Raw genomic sequence first — 15,881 nt, 5'->3', positions numbered from 1 at the left:
GAGGAGAGTCACTGTTGCAGACCAAATGGAGGCTGCTGTGACAGACACAGTAATGGTGTTCCTAATTAACATTGGGAGAGGACACTGCTACTGGGAGAGAAAGGGAGGGAAAGAAAGAGGGATGGAGGAATGGAGTGAGACAGAAAAGGAGAGGGAGGAGAGAGCGCAATAGCGCAGGCATCATCACCACCACGAGGCGCCCACCTCTCCCGATAACTGGAAAAATATATATATATTAAACACTATCCCGCGTAGTCAAGTTACCCCGGAAGACTCAACCCCCCCCCCAAAAAAAGAGAGCCAGTATCATTTCTAAGCCATCTCTTTTTTTCCCCTCTTTCAATCCCCCTCGACACCCTCCCTCCTTTCCTTCCTCCCTCCCTTCCTAATCCAAAGTGGCTGGGCCGGGCAGGGCAGTGTTATTTACGAGGCAGGCAGAAAAGCAGCGTGTACATTTGCATGGCTAATAGTGTAAGTCATTTGTGAGAGAGCTAACCTGGACACCGGGCTGCAGTAACTCAGCCTATAGCTCTGGTCTGGAGAGAGGGATAAAGAGATGGAGGAAGGTGGGAGGGGACGGAGAGAGAGGAGAGAGAGAGGGTTATAGAAGGAAAGATGAGCGGGATGGAGGGAGGAAAGAGATGGAGGGAAGAAAGGGACAGAGGGAGATAAGAAGGTACAAAGAGATGAAAATGAGAGGAAAGAGGAAAAGAGAGAGAAAGAGAGGGGTAGAATGAGAGGGGGATACAGAGCAGGATAGAGAGAAGCGGGGCCTAAATTGGGAGCCCTTCCGTTGTACAGGTGAGATGGAGGGATCTACGGGATAGAGAAAAAGAGAGGAGGAAGAATAGAGGGAGAAGTAGGGAGGGGAAAAGTGACCAGCACTGCAGTCTGTCTGACTGGAATGGAAATCAATCATATAGGTCATCTGCAGTCTCTACCTCTTAAGGGCTTTATCAAGTGCTTTTTGCCTGGAGGATTCCAAATGAAGCCTGTAGCTATCAGGCCAATATTGATCCTTCTCTCTCTCTCCTTCTGTCTCTTCCCCTCCCTCTGTCCTTTTCTCTTTCTCTCTGACAGAGCCTTCATCTCTCTCTCTCTGATGGAGCCCTTCTCTCTTTCTCCCTCCCTCACTATCAGTCAAACTACCTTGCTGTGCAGAGAAAGTGCATTGTCTCAATCTACATATTACTGCCTGCCTGCCTGCCTGCCTGCCTGCCTGCCTGCCTGCCTGCCTGCCTGCCTGCCTGCCTGCCTGCCTGCCTGCCTGCCTGCCTGCCTGCCTGCCTGCCTGCCTGCCTGCCTGCCTGCCTGCCTGCCTGCCTGCCTGCCTGCCTGCCTGCCTGCCTGCCTGCCTGCCTGCCTGCCTGCCTGCCTGCCTGCCTGCCTGCCTGCCTGCCTGCCTGCCTGCCTGCCTGCCTGCCTGCCTGCCTGCCTGCCTGCCTGCCTGCCTGCCTGCCTGCCTGCCTGCCTGCCTGCCTGCCTGCCTGCCTGCCTGCCTGCCTGCCTGCCTGCCTGCCTGCCTGCCTGCCTGCCTGCCTGCCTGCCTGCCTGCCTGCCTGCCTGCCTGCCTGCCTGCCTGCCTGCCTGCCTGCCTGCCTGCCTGCCTGCCTGCCTGCCTGCCTGCCTGCCTGCCTGCCTGCCTGCCTGCCTGCCTGCCTGCCTGCCTGCCTGCCTGCCTGCCTGCCTGCCTGCCTGCCTGCCTGCCTGCCTGCCTGCCTGCCTGCCTGCCTGCCTGCCTGCCTGCCTGCCTGCCTGCCTGCCTGCCTGCCTGCCTGCCTGCCTGCCTGCCTGCCTGCCTGCCTGCCTGCCTGCCTGCCTGCCTGCCTGCCTGTGTCTCTCTCTGTCTCAGTGAAGAACAAGTGAAGAACAAACACCATTGTAAATACAACCCATATTTATATTTATTAATTTTCCCTTTTGTACTTTAACTATTTTCACATCATTACAACACTGTATATAGACATAATATTACATTTGAAATGCCTCTATTGCTTTGGAACTGTTGTGATTGTAATGTTAACTGTTATTTTTTTATTGTTTATTTCACTTTTGTTTATTATCTATTTCACTTGCTTTGGGAATGTTAACATATGTTTCTCATGCCAATAAAGCCCATTGAATTGAATTGAGAGGGAGAGAGCAAGAGAGAAGACGCCTGACAGGACTTGAGTTTTTCTGCTTGATCAGCACTGCTGTATATTTCTCTCCCTGCAGACCTGCTCCTGGACTACACTCACTCCTGGTGGGGCTGGGATGCTTCACACACACACTCCTGGTGGGGCTGGGATGCTTCACACACACACTCCTGGTGGGGCTGGGATGCTTCACACACACACTCCTGGTGGGGCTGGGATGCTTCACACACACACTCCTGGTGGGGCTGGGATGCCTCACACACACACTCCTGGTGGGGCTGGGATGCTTCACACACACACTCCTGGTGGGGCTGGGATGCTTCACACACACACTCCTGGTGGGGCTGGGATGCTTCACACACACTCCTGGTGGGGCTGGGATGCTTCACACACACACTCCTGGTGGGGCTGGGATGCTTCACACACACACTCCTGGTGGGGCTGGGATGCTTCACACACACACTCCTGGTGGGGCTGGGATGCTTCACACACACACTCCTGGTGGGGCTGGGATGCTTCACACACACACTCCTGGTGGGGCTGGGATGCTTCACACACACACTCCTGGTGGGGCTGGGATGCTTCACACACACTCCTGGTGGGGCTGGGATGCTTCACACACACACTCCTGGTGGGGCTGGGATGCTTCACACACACACTCCTGGTGGGGCTGGGATGCTTCACACACAAACTCCTGGTGGGGCTGGGATGCTTCACACACACTCCTGGTGGGGCTGGGATGCTTCACACACACACTCCTGGTGGGGCTGGGATGCTTCACACACACACACTCCTGGTGGGGCTGGGATGCTTCACACACACACACTCTTGGTGGGGCTGCGATGCTTCGCACATGCACACACACACACTCTTGGTGAGGCTGCGATGCTTCGCACATGCACACACACACACACACACACACACACACACACACACACACACACACACACACACACACACACACACACACACACACACACTCTTGGTGGGGCTGCGATGCTTCGCACATGCACACACACACACACTCTTGGTGGGGCTGGGATGCTTCACACACACAAAATAGTGAACCAACGCTGTACTACCGGTACTGGGATCTGTCTCACACACGTCTCACACACGAGACACATTCCGTTGCACTAAAGTGGCTAATACGCTAGTGGTGATGGTGGGGTTAGTGGTGGTGGGGTTGGTGGTGGGATTGGTGGTGGTGGGATTGGTGGGGGTGGTGGTGGGGTTGGTGGTGGTGGTGATGGGGTTGGTGGTAGTGGTGGTGGTAGTGGTGGTGGTGGTGGGGTTGGTGGTGGTAGTGGTGGTGGTGGGGTTGGTGGTGGTAGTTGTGGTGGTGGGGTTGGTGAAGGTGTTGGTGGTGGTGTTGGTGGTGGTTGTGGCGGTGGTGGTGGGGTTGGTGATGGTGGGGTTAGTGGTGGTGGTGGTGGGGTTGGTGGTGGTGGTGGGGTTGGTGGTGGATGTGGGGTTGGTCAGGGTGGTGGATGTGGGGTTGGTGGTGGTGGGGTTGGTGGGGGTGGTGGATGTGGGGTTGGTGGGGGTGGTGGATGTGGGGTTGGTGAAGGTGTTGGTGGTGGTGGGGTTGGTGGTGGTTGTGGCGGTGGTGGTGGGGTTGGTGATGGTGGTGATGGTGGGGTTAGTGGTGGTGGTGGTGGGGTTGGTGGTGGTGGTGGGGTTGGTGGTGGATGTGGGGTTGGTGGTGGTGGTGGGGTTGGTGGTGGATGTGGGGTTGGTCGGGGTGGTGGATGTGGGGTTGGTGGTGGTGGGGTTGGTGGGGGTGGTGGATGTGGGGTTGGTCGGGGTGGTGGATGTGGGGTTGGTGGTGGTGGGGTTGGTGGGGGTGGTGGATGTGGGGTTGGTGGGGGTGGTGGATGTGGGGTTGGTGGGGGTGGTGGATGTGGGGCTGGTGGTGGTGGTGGTGGTGGTGGTGGTGGTGGTGATGGTGGTGGTGGTGGGGTTGGTGGTGGTGGGGTTGGTGGTGGTGGGGTTGGTGGTGGTGGGGTTGGTGGTGGTGGTGGTGGTGGATGTGGGGTTGGTGGTGGTGGTGGGGTTGGTGGTAGATGTGGGGTTGTTGGTAGATGTGGGGTTGTTGGTGGTGGTGGGGTTGGTGGTGGTGGTGGGGTTGGTGGTGGATGTGGGGTTGGTGGTGGTGGTGGTGGTGGGGTTGGTGGTGGTGGTGGTAGTAGTGGGGTTGGTGGTGGTGGTGGTAGTAGTGGGGTTGGTGGTGGTGGTGGTAGTAGTGGGGTTGGTGGTGGTGGTGGTAGTAGTGGGGTTGGTGGTGGTGGTGGTAGTGGTAGGGTTGGTGGTGGGGTTGGTGGTGGTAGTGGTGGGGTTGGTGGTGGTAGTGGGGTTGGTGGTGGTAATGGTGGGGTTGGTGATGGAGTTGGTGGTGGGGTTGGTGGTGGTAGTGGTGGTGTTAGTCGTGGTAGTGGTGGTGGTGATAGTGGTGGTTGGGGTTAGTGGTGGTGGTGGTGTTAGTGGTGGTATTGGTGGTGGTGATAGTGGTGGTGGTGTTGGTGGTGTTGGTAGTGGTGGGGTTGGCGAGGTTGGCAAACCGTGTGGTGGATGGAGGGCGTGTGTGGTGTGAATAGTATCCCCAGTAGTAGTGCCAGGGTATGCCGTGGGGCAGACGAGGTGGGTGAGGACGGAGGGAAGGAAGGAGGAGAGGCCACACTAGCCCTCGTCTCCTTCATTATTCATTCATTCGCTCCCCGTTCTTCCCAGTCATCTGTTGTGGGTGTTTCTTTGCCAGGGCCCCGGGGTCTGTGTGTGTGTGGGTTAGAGGGATCCCAGGGGGAATGCCCCTGGACGTGGGTGCTGTGTGTGCCACTCTAGCACGATGCAAACCATTCACAGAGAAAGAGTAAGTGTGTGTATTCGTGTGCGTGTGTCCAACGTACTAGCAGACGAGATGGAGGTGTGTGGTGTGTGTTGCTCTGTGCCAGGCTGTGCCAAGCGGTACCCCCTGGCATGGTCTATAGCGTGCCAGGTCAAACTGGAACTGATCTACAGAGTGACAGTCATGATCAACTAGTGATACCGCTTCTAACTGGGAATTTCTAGTAGAACCAGCAAACTGGCATAGAGCAGCTAGTGATCCACTGTCTCCGCTGTCTTAGAGGAGATGGATAAAACTTACGAGACAGAGACAAGGAAGAGAAGAGACTGAGAGAAAGGAACCCAATCTCCCAAATTAACGGACCAATTACAATAACGCCCCAAAAATTATAAAACAAACGACATAGAGATAACAGCTAAGTGTAAGAAGACTTACATTTCTCTCTACCACCCCTCTCTCTTCCCCCCCTCTCTCTCTCTCCCCCTCTCTCTCCCCCCTCTCTCTACCCACCCCCTCTCCCCCCTCTCTCTACCCACCCCTCTCTCTCCCCTCCCTCTACCCAGCCCTCTCTCTCCCCTCCCTCTACCCAGCCCTCTCTCTCCCCTCCCTCTCCCCTCTCTCTACCCCCTCTCTATACCCCCCTTTCTCTCTCTCTACCCCCTCTCTCTCTATTCCCTCCCTCTCTTCCCTCTCTCTACCCCCTCTCTCTCTATTCCCTCCCTCTACCCCCTCTCTCTCTTCCCTCCCTCTACCCCCTCTCTCTCTCTCTCTCCCCTTCCTCCACCCCGTTTCTCTCTCTCTCTCATTCTCGTTTTTTTGTGTGGTGCTTTAATAGGATATTGATCGACAGAAGCAGATTCGATTGGGCCCTGCCACTGAATTGTGTAATGGGTGCACAAAGCCAAGGTCACACTGCCGTACAGAGGGGGGAGGTAGGGGAAGGGGAGGATGACGAGGGGGGGGTGAAGGCGGCCTGTCGCCCCATTCAATAACGACCCCTCATCTTCAGCTCTGCACGCTCAAGTCAACCCACCCCCTGGTCCCTCTCCACTCTCTTAAATAAATCTATCATACGTGCCATTTGACTAGATGTTCAGGAGTCTTATGACTTGAAGGTAGAGGCTATTTAGAAGCCTATTGGACATAGACTTCGTGCTCCGGTACCGCTTGCCGTGCGGTAACAGAGAGAACAGTCTATGACTAGGGTGGCTGGAGTCTTGGACAATTTTTAGGGCCTTCCTCTGACACCGCCTGGTATAGTGGTCCTGGATGGCAGGAAGCTTGGCCCCGGTGATGTACTGTCCATTCGCACTACCCTCTGTAGTGCCTTGCGGTCGGAGGCTGAGCAGTTGCCATACCAGGCAGTGATGCAACCAGTCAGGATGCTCTCGATGGTGCAGAAGTAGAACCTTTGGAGGATCTGCTGACCCATGTCAATTCTTTTCAGTCTCCTGAGGGGGAATAGGTTTTTTGTGCCCTCTTCATGACTGTCTTTGTGTGTTTGGACCATGTTAGTTTGTTGGTGTGTGGACACCAAGGATCTTTAAGCTCTAAACCTGCTCCACTACAACCCCGTCGATGTGAATAGGGGCGTGCTCTGCCCTCTGTTTCATGTAGTCCACAATCAGCTCTTTTGTCTTACTGACGTTCAGGGAGAGGTTGTTGTCCTGGCACCACACTGGCAGGTCTCTGATCTCCTCCCTATAGGCTGACTCATCGTCGTTGGTGATCAGGCCTACCGCCGCCGTGTCGTCTGGAAAACGTAATCATGGTGTTGGGAATCGTGTGCGGCCACGCAGTCATGGGTGAACAGGGAGTACAGGAGGGGACTAAGCACGCACCCCTGAGGGGCCCTCGTGTTGAGGGTCAGTGTGGCGGATGTGTTGTTACCTACCCTTACCACCTGGGGGGCGGCCCGTCAGGAAGTCCAGGAACCAGTTGCAGAGGGAGGTGTTTAGTCCCAGGGTCCTGAGCTTAGTGATGAGCTTTGAGGGTACTATGGTGTTGAACGCTGAGCTGTAGTCAATGAAAAGCATCCTCACATAGGTGTTCCTCTTGTCCAGGTGGGAAAGGGCAGTGTGGAGTGCAATAGAGATTGTGTCAGCTGTGGATCTGTTGGGGCGGTATGTGAATTGGAGTGGGTCCAGTGTGTCTGGGATGATGGTGTCGATGTGAGCCATGACCAGCCTTTCAATGCATTACATGGCTACAGATGTGAGTGCTACGGGGCGAAAGTCATTTAGGCAGGTTACTTTGGAATTCTTAGGCACAGGGACTATGGTGGTCTGCTTGAAACATGTAGGTATTACAGACTGGGTCCGGGAGAGGTTGAAACGGATGACAAGGGAGAGATGGAGAGAGGGCGCGAGTGAGGGGAGGGTGTGTGTATGCGTGCATGTGTGTGTGTGTGTGGTGGGGGGTGATCAATGAATCTTTGATCAGAAGGGGCTCCAGTCAGAGTGCTGACAGGCACTTTCAATGGGCTATAGTTAGCGGGGGCTAACGACAGTACCGAATGGACCCCTCCCTCCCTGTGTTGCATGTAGAACACACTGTCTCTCCATCTCTCCTTTGTCTCTCCATCTCTCCTTCGTCTTTCCGTCTCCGCCTTTTCCAATGACAAAGATTTGTCTGGAGGAGTTTCTTTCTTTCCACCTCCCTCACATCCTCCCTCACCTCCTCTCCCCTCCCCTTCACTTTCCCTTTATTTTCCCTTTTCTTCTTCTCCAATAAGAGTGGCACCCTAATGGTTAAGGTTAAGAGTCGAGGAGTGGTACCTACAGGGCCTCCCCCCTAACGATTAAGGTTAAGAGTCGAGGAGTGGTACCTACAGGGCCTCCCCCCTAACGGTTAAGGTTAAGAGTCGAGGAGTGGTACCTACAGGGCCTCCCCCCTAACGGTTAAGGTTAAGAGTCGAGGAGTGGTACCTACAGGGCCTCCCCCCTAACGATTAAGGTTAAGAGTCGAGGAGTGGTACCTACAGGGCCTCCCCCCTAACAATTAAGGTTAAGAGTCGAGGAGTGGTACCTACAGGGCCTCCCCCCTAACGATTAAGAGTCGAGGAGTGGTACCTACAGGGCCTCCCCCCTAACGATTAAGGTTAAGAGTCGAGGAGTGGCACCTACAGGGCCTCCCCCCTAACGATTAAGGTTAAGAGTCGAGGAGTGGCACCTACAGGGCCTCCCCCCTAACGATTAAGGTTAAGAGTCGAGGAGTGGCACCTACAGGGCCTCCCCCCTAACGATTAAGGTTAAGAGTCGAGGAGTGGCACCTACAGGGCCTGGCACCTACAGGGCCTCCCCCCTAACGATTAAGGTTAAGAGTCGAGGAGTGGCACCTACAGGGCCTCCCCCCTAACGATTAAGGTTAAGAGTCGAGGAGTGGTACCTACAGGGCCTCCCCCCTAACGATTAAGGTTAAGAGTCGAGGAGTGGTACCTACAGGGCCTCCCCCCTAACGATTAAGGTTAAGAGTCGAGGAGTGGTACCTACAGGGCCTCCCCCCTAACGGTTAAGGTTAAGAGTCGAGGAGTGGTACCTACAGGGCCTCCCACCTAATGGTTAAGGTTAAGAGTCGAGGAGTGGTACCTACAGGGCCCCCCCTAATGGTTAAGGTTAAGAGTCGAGGAGGGTAAGCTGATCATTGGGGGCTGTCTAACCTAAACTTCAGAGCCTGTCTTCATAAAGGGTCTCAGAGTAGGACTGCTGATATAGGATCAGTCCCCTCTTCCATTGTATTCATTGTAACCTAAAAGGTAAAAACTGATCCTGGATCAGCACTCCTACTCTGAGACACAGATCTTTGTCATTGTCCATTTTCCTTCGGCCTACTAAGTTGACTGTGGGTCATTTCTTTTAGCTGACTGTCTGATTTGGGAGAGATTTGCGGTTTGCTCTTAGTTCATTTACATAGTGGGAGTGTCTGGGGAATCTCTGTATTGGTCCTAATAAATTGCATTAGTGGGCCGGACCATATCGATGGCAGATATGCAATCAAATCACAGCCTGCTGCTGGGTTCTCTTTGTGGAGAGAATAGAGAGAGAAAGAGACAAAAAGAGAGAGAGTGACGGGGGGGTAAAGAGAGAGTGTGGTAGAGAGAGAGATGGGGGAGGAGAGAGAGAGAGGAATAGAGAGCGAGAGAGGGGAGGGTTAGAGAGAGAGAGATGGGGGAGGTAGAGAGAGGAATAGAGAGCGAGAGAGGGGAGGGGTAGAGAGAGAGATGGGGGAGGTAGAGAAAGAGGAATAGAGAGCGAGAGAGGGGAGGGGTAGAGAGAGAGAGATGGGGGAGGTAGAGAGAGAGGAATAGAGAGCGAGAGAGGGGAGGGGTAGAGAGAGATGGGGGAGGTAGAGAGAGAGGAATAGAGAGCGAGAGAGGGGACGGGTAGAGAGAGAGAGAGGGGGGAGGTAGAGAGAGGAATAGAGAGAGGGGAGGGGTAGAGAGAGAGATGGGGGAGGTAGAGAGAGAGAGAAAGAGAGAGAGCGAGAGGGAGGAAGGGGGATAGAAAGAGAGAGATGGGGGAGGAAGAGAGAGAGGAATAGAGAGCGAGAGAGGGGAGGGGTAGAGAGAGAGAGATGGGGGAGGTAGAGAGAGAGGAATAGAGAGCGAGAGACGGGAGGGGTAGACAGAGAGATGGGGGAGGTAGAGAGAGAGGAATAGAGAGCGAGAAAGGGGAGGGGTAGAGAGAGAGATGGGGAGGTAGAGAGAGAGGAATAGAGAGCGAGAAAGGGGAGGGGTAGAGAGAGAGATGGGGAGGTAGAGAGAGAGGAATAGAGAGCGAGAGAGGGGTAGCGAGAGAGGAAGAAAGAGGATAAACTTACTTTGTGAGACTCGCACGAGCTCGGCCACACTGAAGACACCTGATGTGACAAAGCTGTCTTGGAAGCCAAGATGTCCTGAGAGAGCGAGAGCGAGAGCGAGAGAGAGAATAAAAAAAAGAGGTGATGTTATTGCAAACATAGGATCATTGGAACATGAAAGAGGAGGCATGGGACGAGGTTTGTCTCAAACACACATCATGTTCCCTCTGTTACACACACACACACACACACACACACGCATGCACACACGCACAAACCGTTACATGTCCCTGTGGAAAGAAAGGCAATGTGGGAGAAGAGGGTGTATTTACAATGACCTATACACACCCCTGTCCCCATGGGTGTGTATGTCGCCTTCCACTCCCAAAACCACAGCAGGGGGCTCCACTAACCAAACACACACAAAAACACACTTAAGTGTCTCTAATGAAACTACTGGAGCAGCTCGTGTTGATAATCAACACATTTGAGTACTGGACAAAATCCTATTTCCCATCTTTCTAAGACATTTTCCATAACTTTGGACAAGCTTTGCTTTCCACCTACAACTCCTAGACTAGTGGTTCCCAACCTTTTTTGGTTACTGTACCACCAACTGAATGTTGCTCTACCTAGATTACCCCTGCACTACCCCCTCATGTGTATTTTACCAGTAGACCTACAGTCTAATGAATCTTCTCATGTACCCCTTGTGGACAGGCCAAGTACTCCCGTGGTTCCCAGTAACTAGGAACCACCAGTGGTGCAGCAGTCTAAGGCACTGCATCTCAGTGTTAGAGGCGTCACTACAGACCCTGGTTCGATTCCAGGCTGTATCACAACCGGCCGTGATTGGGAGTCCCATAGGGCGGCGCACATTTGGCACAGCGTCGGGTTTGCCGGGGTAGGCCGTCATTGTAAATAAGAATTTTATCTTAACTGACTTGCCTAGTTAAATAAAGGTTCAATAACAAAATGAAATACGTTCATTACTGGTCTTCATTCCCTAGACGCTCTATGACTACGTCCCAAAGGGAACCCTATTCCATTTAGAGTGACCAGGGCCCATACAGCTCTGCTCCAAAGTTAGTACACTCTTAAAGGTAAAGATGCCAAAGAGAGAGAGAGAGAGAGAGAGAGAGAGAAGCAGAGAAAAAGAAAGGCAGAGAGAGAGAGAGAGAGACAGGCATAGAGAGAGAGACAGGCAGAGAGAGACAGACAGGCAGAGAGAGACAGACAGGCAGAAAGAGAGACAGGTAGAGAGAGAGCTAGAGACAGGCAGAGAGAGAGGCACCTCCAGCCGGCACATTTGTGGCCTGCTGGAGGTCATTTTGCAAGGCGCTGGCAGTGCACCTCCTTGCACTAAGGCGGAGGTACCGGTCCTGCTGCTGGGTTGTTGCCCTCCTACGGCCTCCTCCACGTCTCCTGATGTACTGGCCTGTCTCCTGGTAGCGCCTGCATGCTCTGGACACTACGCTGACAGACACAGCAAACCTTTTTGCCACAGTTCGCATTGATGTGCCATCCTGGATGAACTGCACTACCTGAGCCACTTGTGTGGGTTGTAGACTCCGTCTCATGCTACCACTAGAGTGGGAGCACCGCCAGCATTCAAAAGTGACCAAAACATCAGCCAGGAAGCATAGGAACTGAGAATTGGTCTGTGGTCACCACCTGCAGAATCACTCCTGTTTTGGGGCGTGTCTTGCTAATTGCCTATAATTTACACATTTTGTCTATTCCATTTGCACAACAGCATGTGAAATTTATTGTCAATCAGTATTGCTTCCTAAGTGGACAGTTTGATTTCACAGAAGTGTGATTGACTTGGAGTTACATTGTGTTATTTAAGCGTTCCCTTTATTTTTTTGAGCACTGTATATCTACGAATTGGCGAGGGCACTAGAACAGTCTGCAGCACCTGGCCTCACCCTACTAGAATCTGAAGTCAAATGTCTACTGTTTGCTGATGATCTGGTGTTTCTGTCCCCAACCAAGGAGGGCCTACAGCAGCACCTACAGTTGAAGTCAAAAGTTTACATACACTTAGGTTGGAGTCATTAAAACTAGTTTTTCAACCACTCCACAAATGTCTTGTTAACAAACTATAATTTTGGCAAGTCGGTTAGGACATCTACTTTGTGCATGACAAGTAATTTTTCCAACAATTGTTTACAGACAGATTATTTCACTTATAATTCACTGTATCACAATTCCAGTAGGTCAGAGGTTTACATACACTAAGTTGAATGTGCCTTTAAACAGCTTGGAAAATCGCAAAAAATGACATCATGGCTTTAGAAGCTTCTGATAGGCTAATTGACATCAATTGGAGGTGTACCTGTGGATGTATTTCAAGGCCTACCTTCAAACTCAGTGCCTCTTTGCTTGACATCATGGGAAAATCAAAAGAAATCAGCCAAGACCTCAGAAATAAAATGTTGACCTCCACAAGTCTGGTTCATCCTTGGGAGCAATTTCCAAACGCCTGAAGGTACCACGTTCATCTGTACAAACAATAGTACGCAAGTATTAACACCATGGGACCACGCAGCCGCCATACCGCTCAGGAAGGAGATGCGTTCTGTCTCCTAGAGGTGAATAGTGCAAATCAATCCCAGAACAACAGCAAAGCACCTTGTGAAGATGCTGGAGGAAACAGTTACAAAAGTATCTATATCCACAATAAAACGAGTCCTATATCGACATAACCTGAAAGGCCACTCAGCAAGGAAGAAGCCACTGCTCCAAAACCGTCATTAAAAAGCCAGACTACGGTTTGCAACTGCAGATGGAGACAAAGATGGCACTTTTTGGAGAAATGTCCTCTGGTCTGATGAAACAAAAATAGAACTGTTTGGCCATAATGACCATCATTATGTTTGGAAGAAAAAGGGGGACGCTTGTAAGCCGAAGAACACCATGCCAACCGTGAAGCACAGGGGTGGCAGCATCATGTTGTGGGGGTGCTTTACTGCAGGAGGGACTGGTGCACTTCACAAAACACATGGCATCATGAGGTAGGAAAATTATGTGGATATATTGAAGCAACATCTCAAGAAATCAGTCAGGAAGTTAAAGCTTGGTCGCAAATGGGTCATCCAAATGGACAATGACCCCAAGCATACTTCCAAAGTTGTGGCAAAATGGCTTGAGGATAACAAAGTCAAGGTATTGGAGTGGCCATCACAAAGCCCTGACCTCAATCCTATAGAAAATTTGTGGGCAGAACTGAAAAAGCGTGTGTGAGCAAGGAGGCCTACAAACCTGACTCAGTTACACCAGCTCTGTCAGGACGAATGGGCCAAAATTCACCCAACTTATTGTGGGAATCGTAACGTTTGACCCAAGTTAAACAATTTAAAGGCAATGCTACCAAATATTAATTGATATTAACATTAATATTAATTGAGTGTATGTAAACTTCTGACCCACTGGGAATGTGATGAATGAAATAAAAGCAGAAATAAATCATTCTCTCTACTATTATTCTGACATTTCACATTCTTAAAATGAAGTGGTGATCCTAACTGACGAAAGACAGGGAATATTTACTCGTATTAAATGTCAGGAGTTGTGAAAAACTGAGTTTAAATGTATTTGGCTAAGGTGTATGTAAACTTCCGACTTCAACTGTACCTTAGCCTAAACATCAGCGCCACAGGTAACTTCCACAAAGCTGTGAACGAGCTGAGAGACAAGGCAAGTAGGCATTCTATGCCATCAAAAGGAACATAAAATTCAACATACCAATTAGGATCTGTCTAAAAATACTTGAATCAGTTATAGAACCCATTGCCCTTTATGGTTGTGAGGTCTGGGGTCCGATCACCAACCAAGAATTCACAAAATGGGACAAACACCAAATTGAGACTCTACATGCAGAATTCTGCAAAAGTATCCTCTGTGTACAACGTAAAACACCAAATAATGCATGCAGAGCAGAATTAGGTCAACGCCCGCTAATTATCAAAATCCAGAAAAGAGCCGTTAAATTCTACAACCACCTAAAAGGAAGCGATTCCCAAGCCTTCCATAACAAAGCCATCACCTACAGAGAGATGAACCTGGAGACAAGTCCCCTAAGCAAGCTGGTCCTGGGGCTCTGTCACGAACACAAACAGACCACACAGAGCCCAGGACACCAACACAATTAGACCCAATCAAATCATGAGAAAACAAAAAGATAATTACTTGACACATTGGAAAGAATTAACAAAAAAACTGAGCAAACTAGAATGCTATTTGACCCTAAACAGAGAGTACGCAGTGGCAGAATACCTGACCACAATGACTAACCCAAACTTAAGGAAAGCTTCGACTATGTACAGACTCAGTGAGCATAGCCTTGCTATTGAGAAAGGCCGCCGTAGGCAGACATGGCTCTCAAGAGAAGACAGGCTATGTGCACACTGCCTACAAAATGAGGTGGAAACTGAGCTGCACTTCCTAACCTCCTGCCCAATGTCTGACCAAATTAGAGACACATATTTCCCTCAGATTACACAGATCCACAAAGAATTCGAAAACAAATCCAATTTTGATAAACTCTCATATCTACTGGGTGAAATACCACAGTGTGCATCACAGCAGCAAGATGTGTGACCTGTTGCCACAAGAAAAGGTCAACAAGTTAAGAACAAACACCATTGTAAATACCACCCATATTTATGCTTATTTATTTTCCCTTGTGTACTTCAACCAGTTGTACATTGTTACAACACTGTATATATACATAATATGACATTTGTAATGTCTTTTATTGTTTTGAAACTTCTGTATGTGTAATGTTTACTGTTAATTTTTATTGTTTATTCACTTTAGTATATTATCTACTTCACTTGCTTTGGCAATGTTAACACATGTTTCCCATGCCAATAAAGCCCCTTGAATTGAATTGCATTGAATTGACAGGCAGAGAGAGAGAGAGAGAGACAGGCAGAGAGAAAGACAGGCAGAGAGAGACAGGCAGAGAGAGAGATAGAGAGACAGGCAGAGAGAGACAGGGAGAGACAGAGACAGGCAGAGAGAAAGACAGAGACAGGCAGAGAGAGAGAGACAGGCAGAGAGAGAGAGAGACAGGCAGAGAGAGAGAGAGACAGGCAGAGAGAGAGAGACAGGCAGAGAGAGAGAGACAGGCAGAGAGTTTTTGTTAATGGTAATCCCATGTCCACTACTACTGTTATTATTGCTGTTGGTCCCACCATTTATTTATATATAAATATATATATATATTGTATATATATACATATATATTTGATTTTTATTTTTCGATATGTATACTTTGACAATGTAAGTAATAATGAACTTACCATGTCAATAAAGTCAATTGAATTGAATTGAATTGAGCGAGAGAGAAAGGAGAGAAAGAATACAATGGGCTTGAGAAGGAGAGTGAAAGAAAAAGGGGGTGAATGTGAAAGAGTAAGAAAGAGAGTGAATGAAAAATAGAAATTGGACCAGGAGAGCTCTTTCTGTCGTGGTGGGAAGAACAGAGAGTTTAACACAGCCCCATAGCCATCCAGCCCCATAGCCCTCCAGCCCCCCAGCCCCCCAGCCCTCCAGCCATCCAGCCCCATAGCCATCGAGTCCCATAGCCCTCCAGCCCCATAGCCATCCAGCCCCATATCCCTCCAGGTCCAAAGCCCCCCAGCCATCCAGCTCCATAGCCATCCAGCCCCATAGCCCTCCAGCCCCAAAGCCCTCCAGCCCCATAGCTTACCAGCCCCATAGCCATCCAGCCCCATAGCCATCCTTCCACATAGCCCTCCAGCCCCATAGCCCTCCAGCCCCATAGCCATCCAGACCCAAAGCCCTCCAGCCCCAAAGCCTCCCAGCCCCAGAGCCACCCAGCCCCATAGCCCTCCAGCCCCATAGCCCTCCAGCCCCATAGCCCTCCAGCCCCATAGCCCTCCAGCCCCATAGCCCTCCAGCCCCATAGCCATCCATCCCCAAAGCCCTCCAGCCCCCCAGCCCCATTGCCATCCAGCCCCATAGCCATCCAGCCCCATAGTCTCCAGCCCCAAAGCTCCAAAGCCCTCCAGCCCCATAGCCTCCCAGCCCCATAGCCTCCCAGCCCCCCAGCCCCATAGCCATCCAGC

The 15,881-nt window shown here is 51.2% G+C and overlaps 1 protein-coding gene across 8 annotated transcripts in view; it reads right to left on the bottom strand.

Annotated features, from left to right (window-relative positions):
• Positions 1-15,881, bottom strand: part of LOC129867585 (nuclear factor 1 A-type-like) — a 336,739-nt gene that overhangs the window by 68,914 nt on the left and 251,944 nt on the right. For all 8 annotated transcript variants that reach the window (XM_055941091.1, XM_055941084.1, XM_055941085.1 and 5 more), the window contains exon 4: positions 9,802-9,876. In XM_055941091.1, coding sequence (XP_055797066.1) covers positions 9,802-9,876 — 75 coding nt within the window. The remainder of the gene's footprint in view (positions 1-9,801; positions 9,877-15,881) is intronic.

The sequence above is a fragment of the Salvelinus fontinalis genome, chromosome 12 (genome assembly GCF_029448725.1).
Source record: "Salvelinus fontinalis isolate EN_2023a chromosome 12, ASM2944872v1, whole genome shotgun sequence".
Classification (NCBI taxonomy): Eukaryota; Metazoa; Chordata; class Actinopteri; order Salmoniformes; family Salmonidae; genus Salvelinus; species Salvelinus fontinalis.
This window is presented reverse-complemented; position numbering and strand designations above follow the sequence as displayed.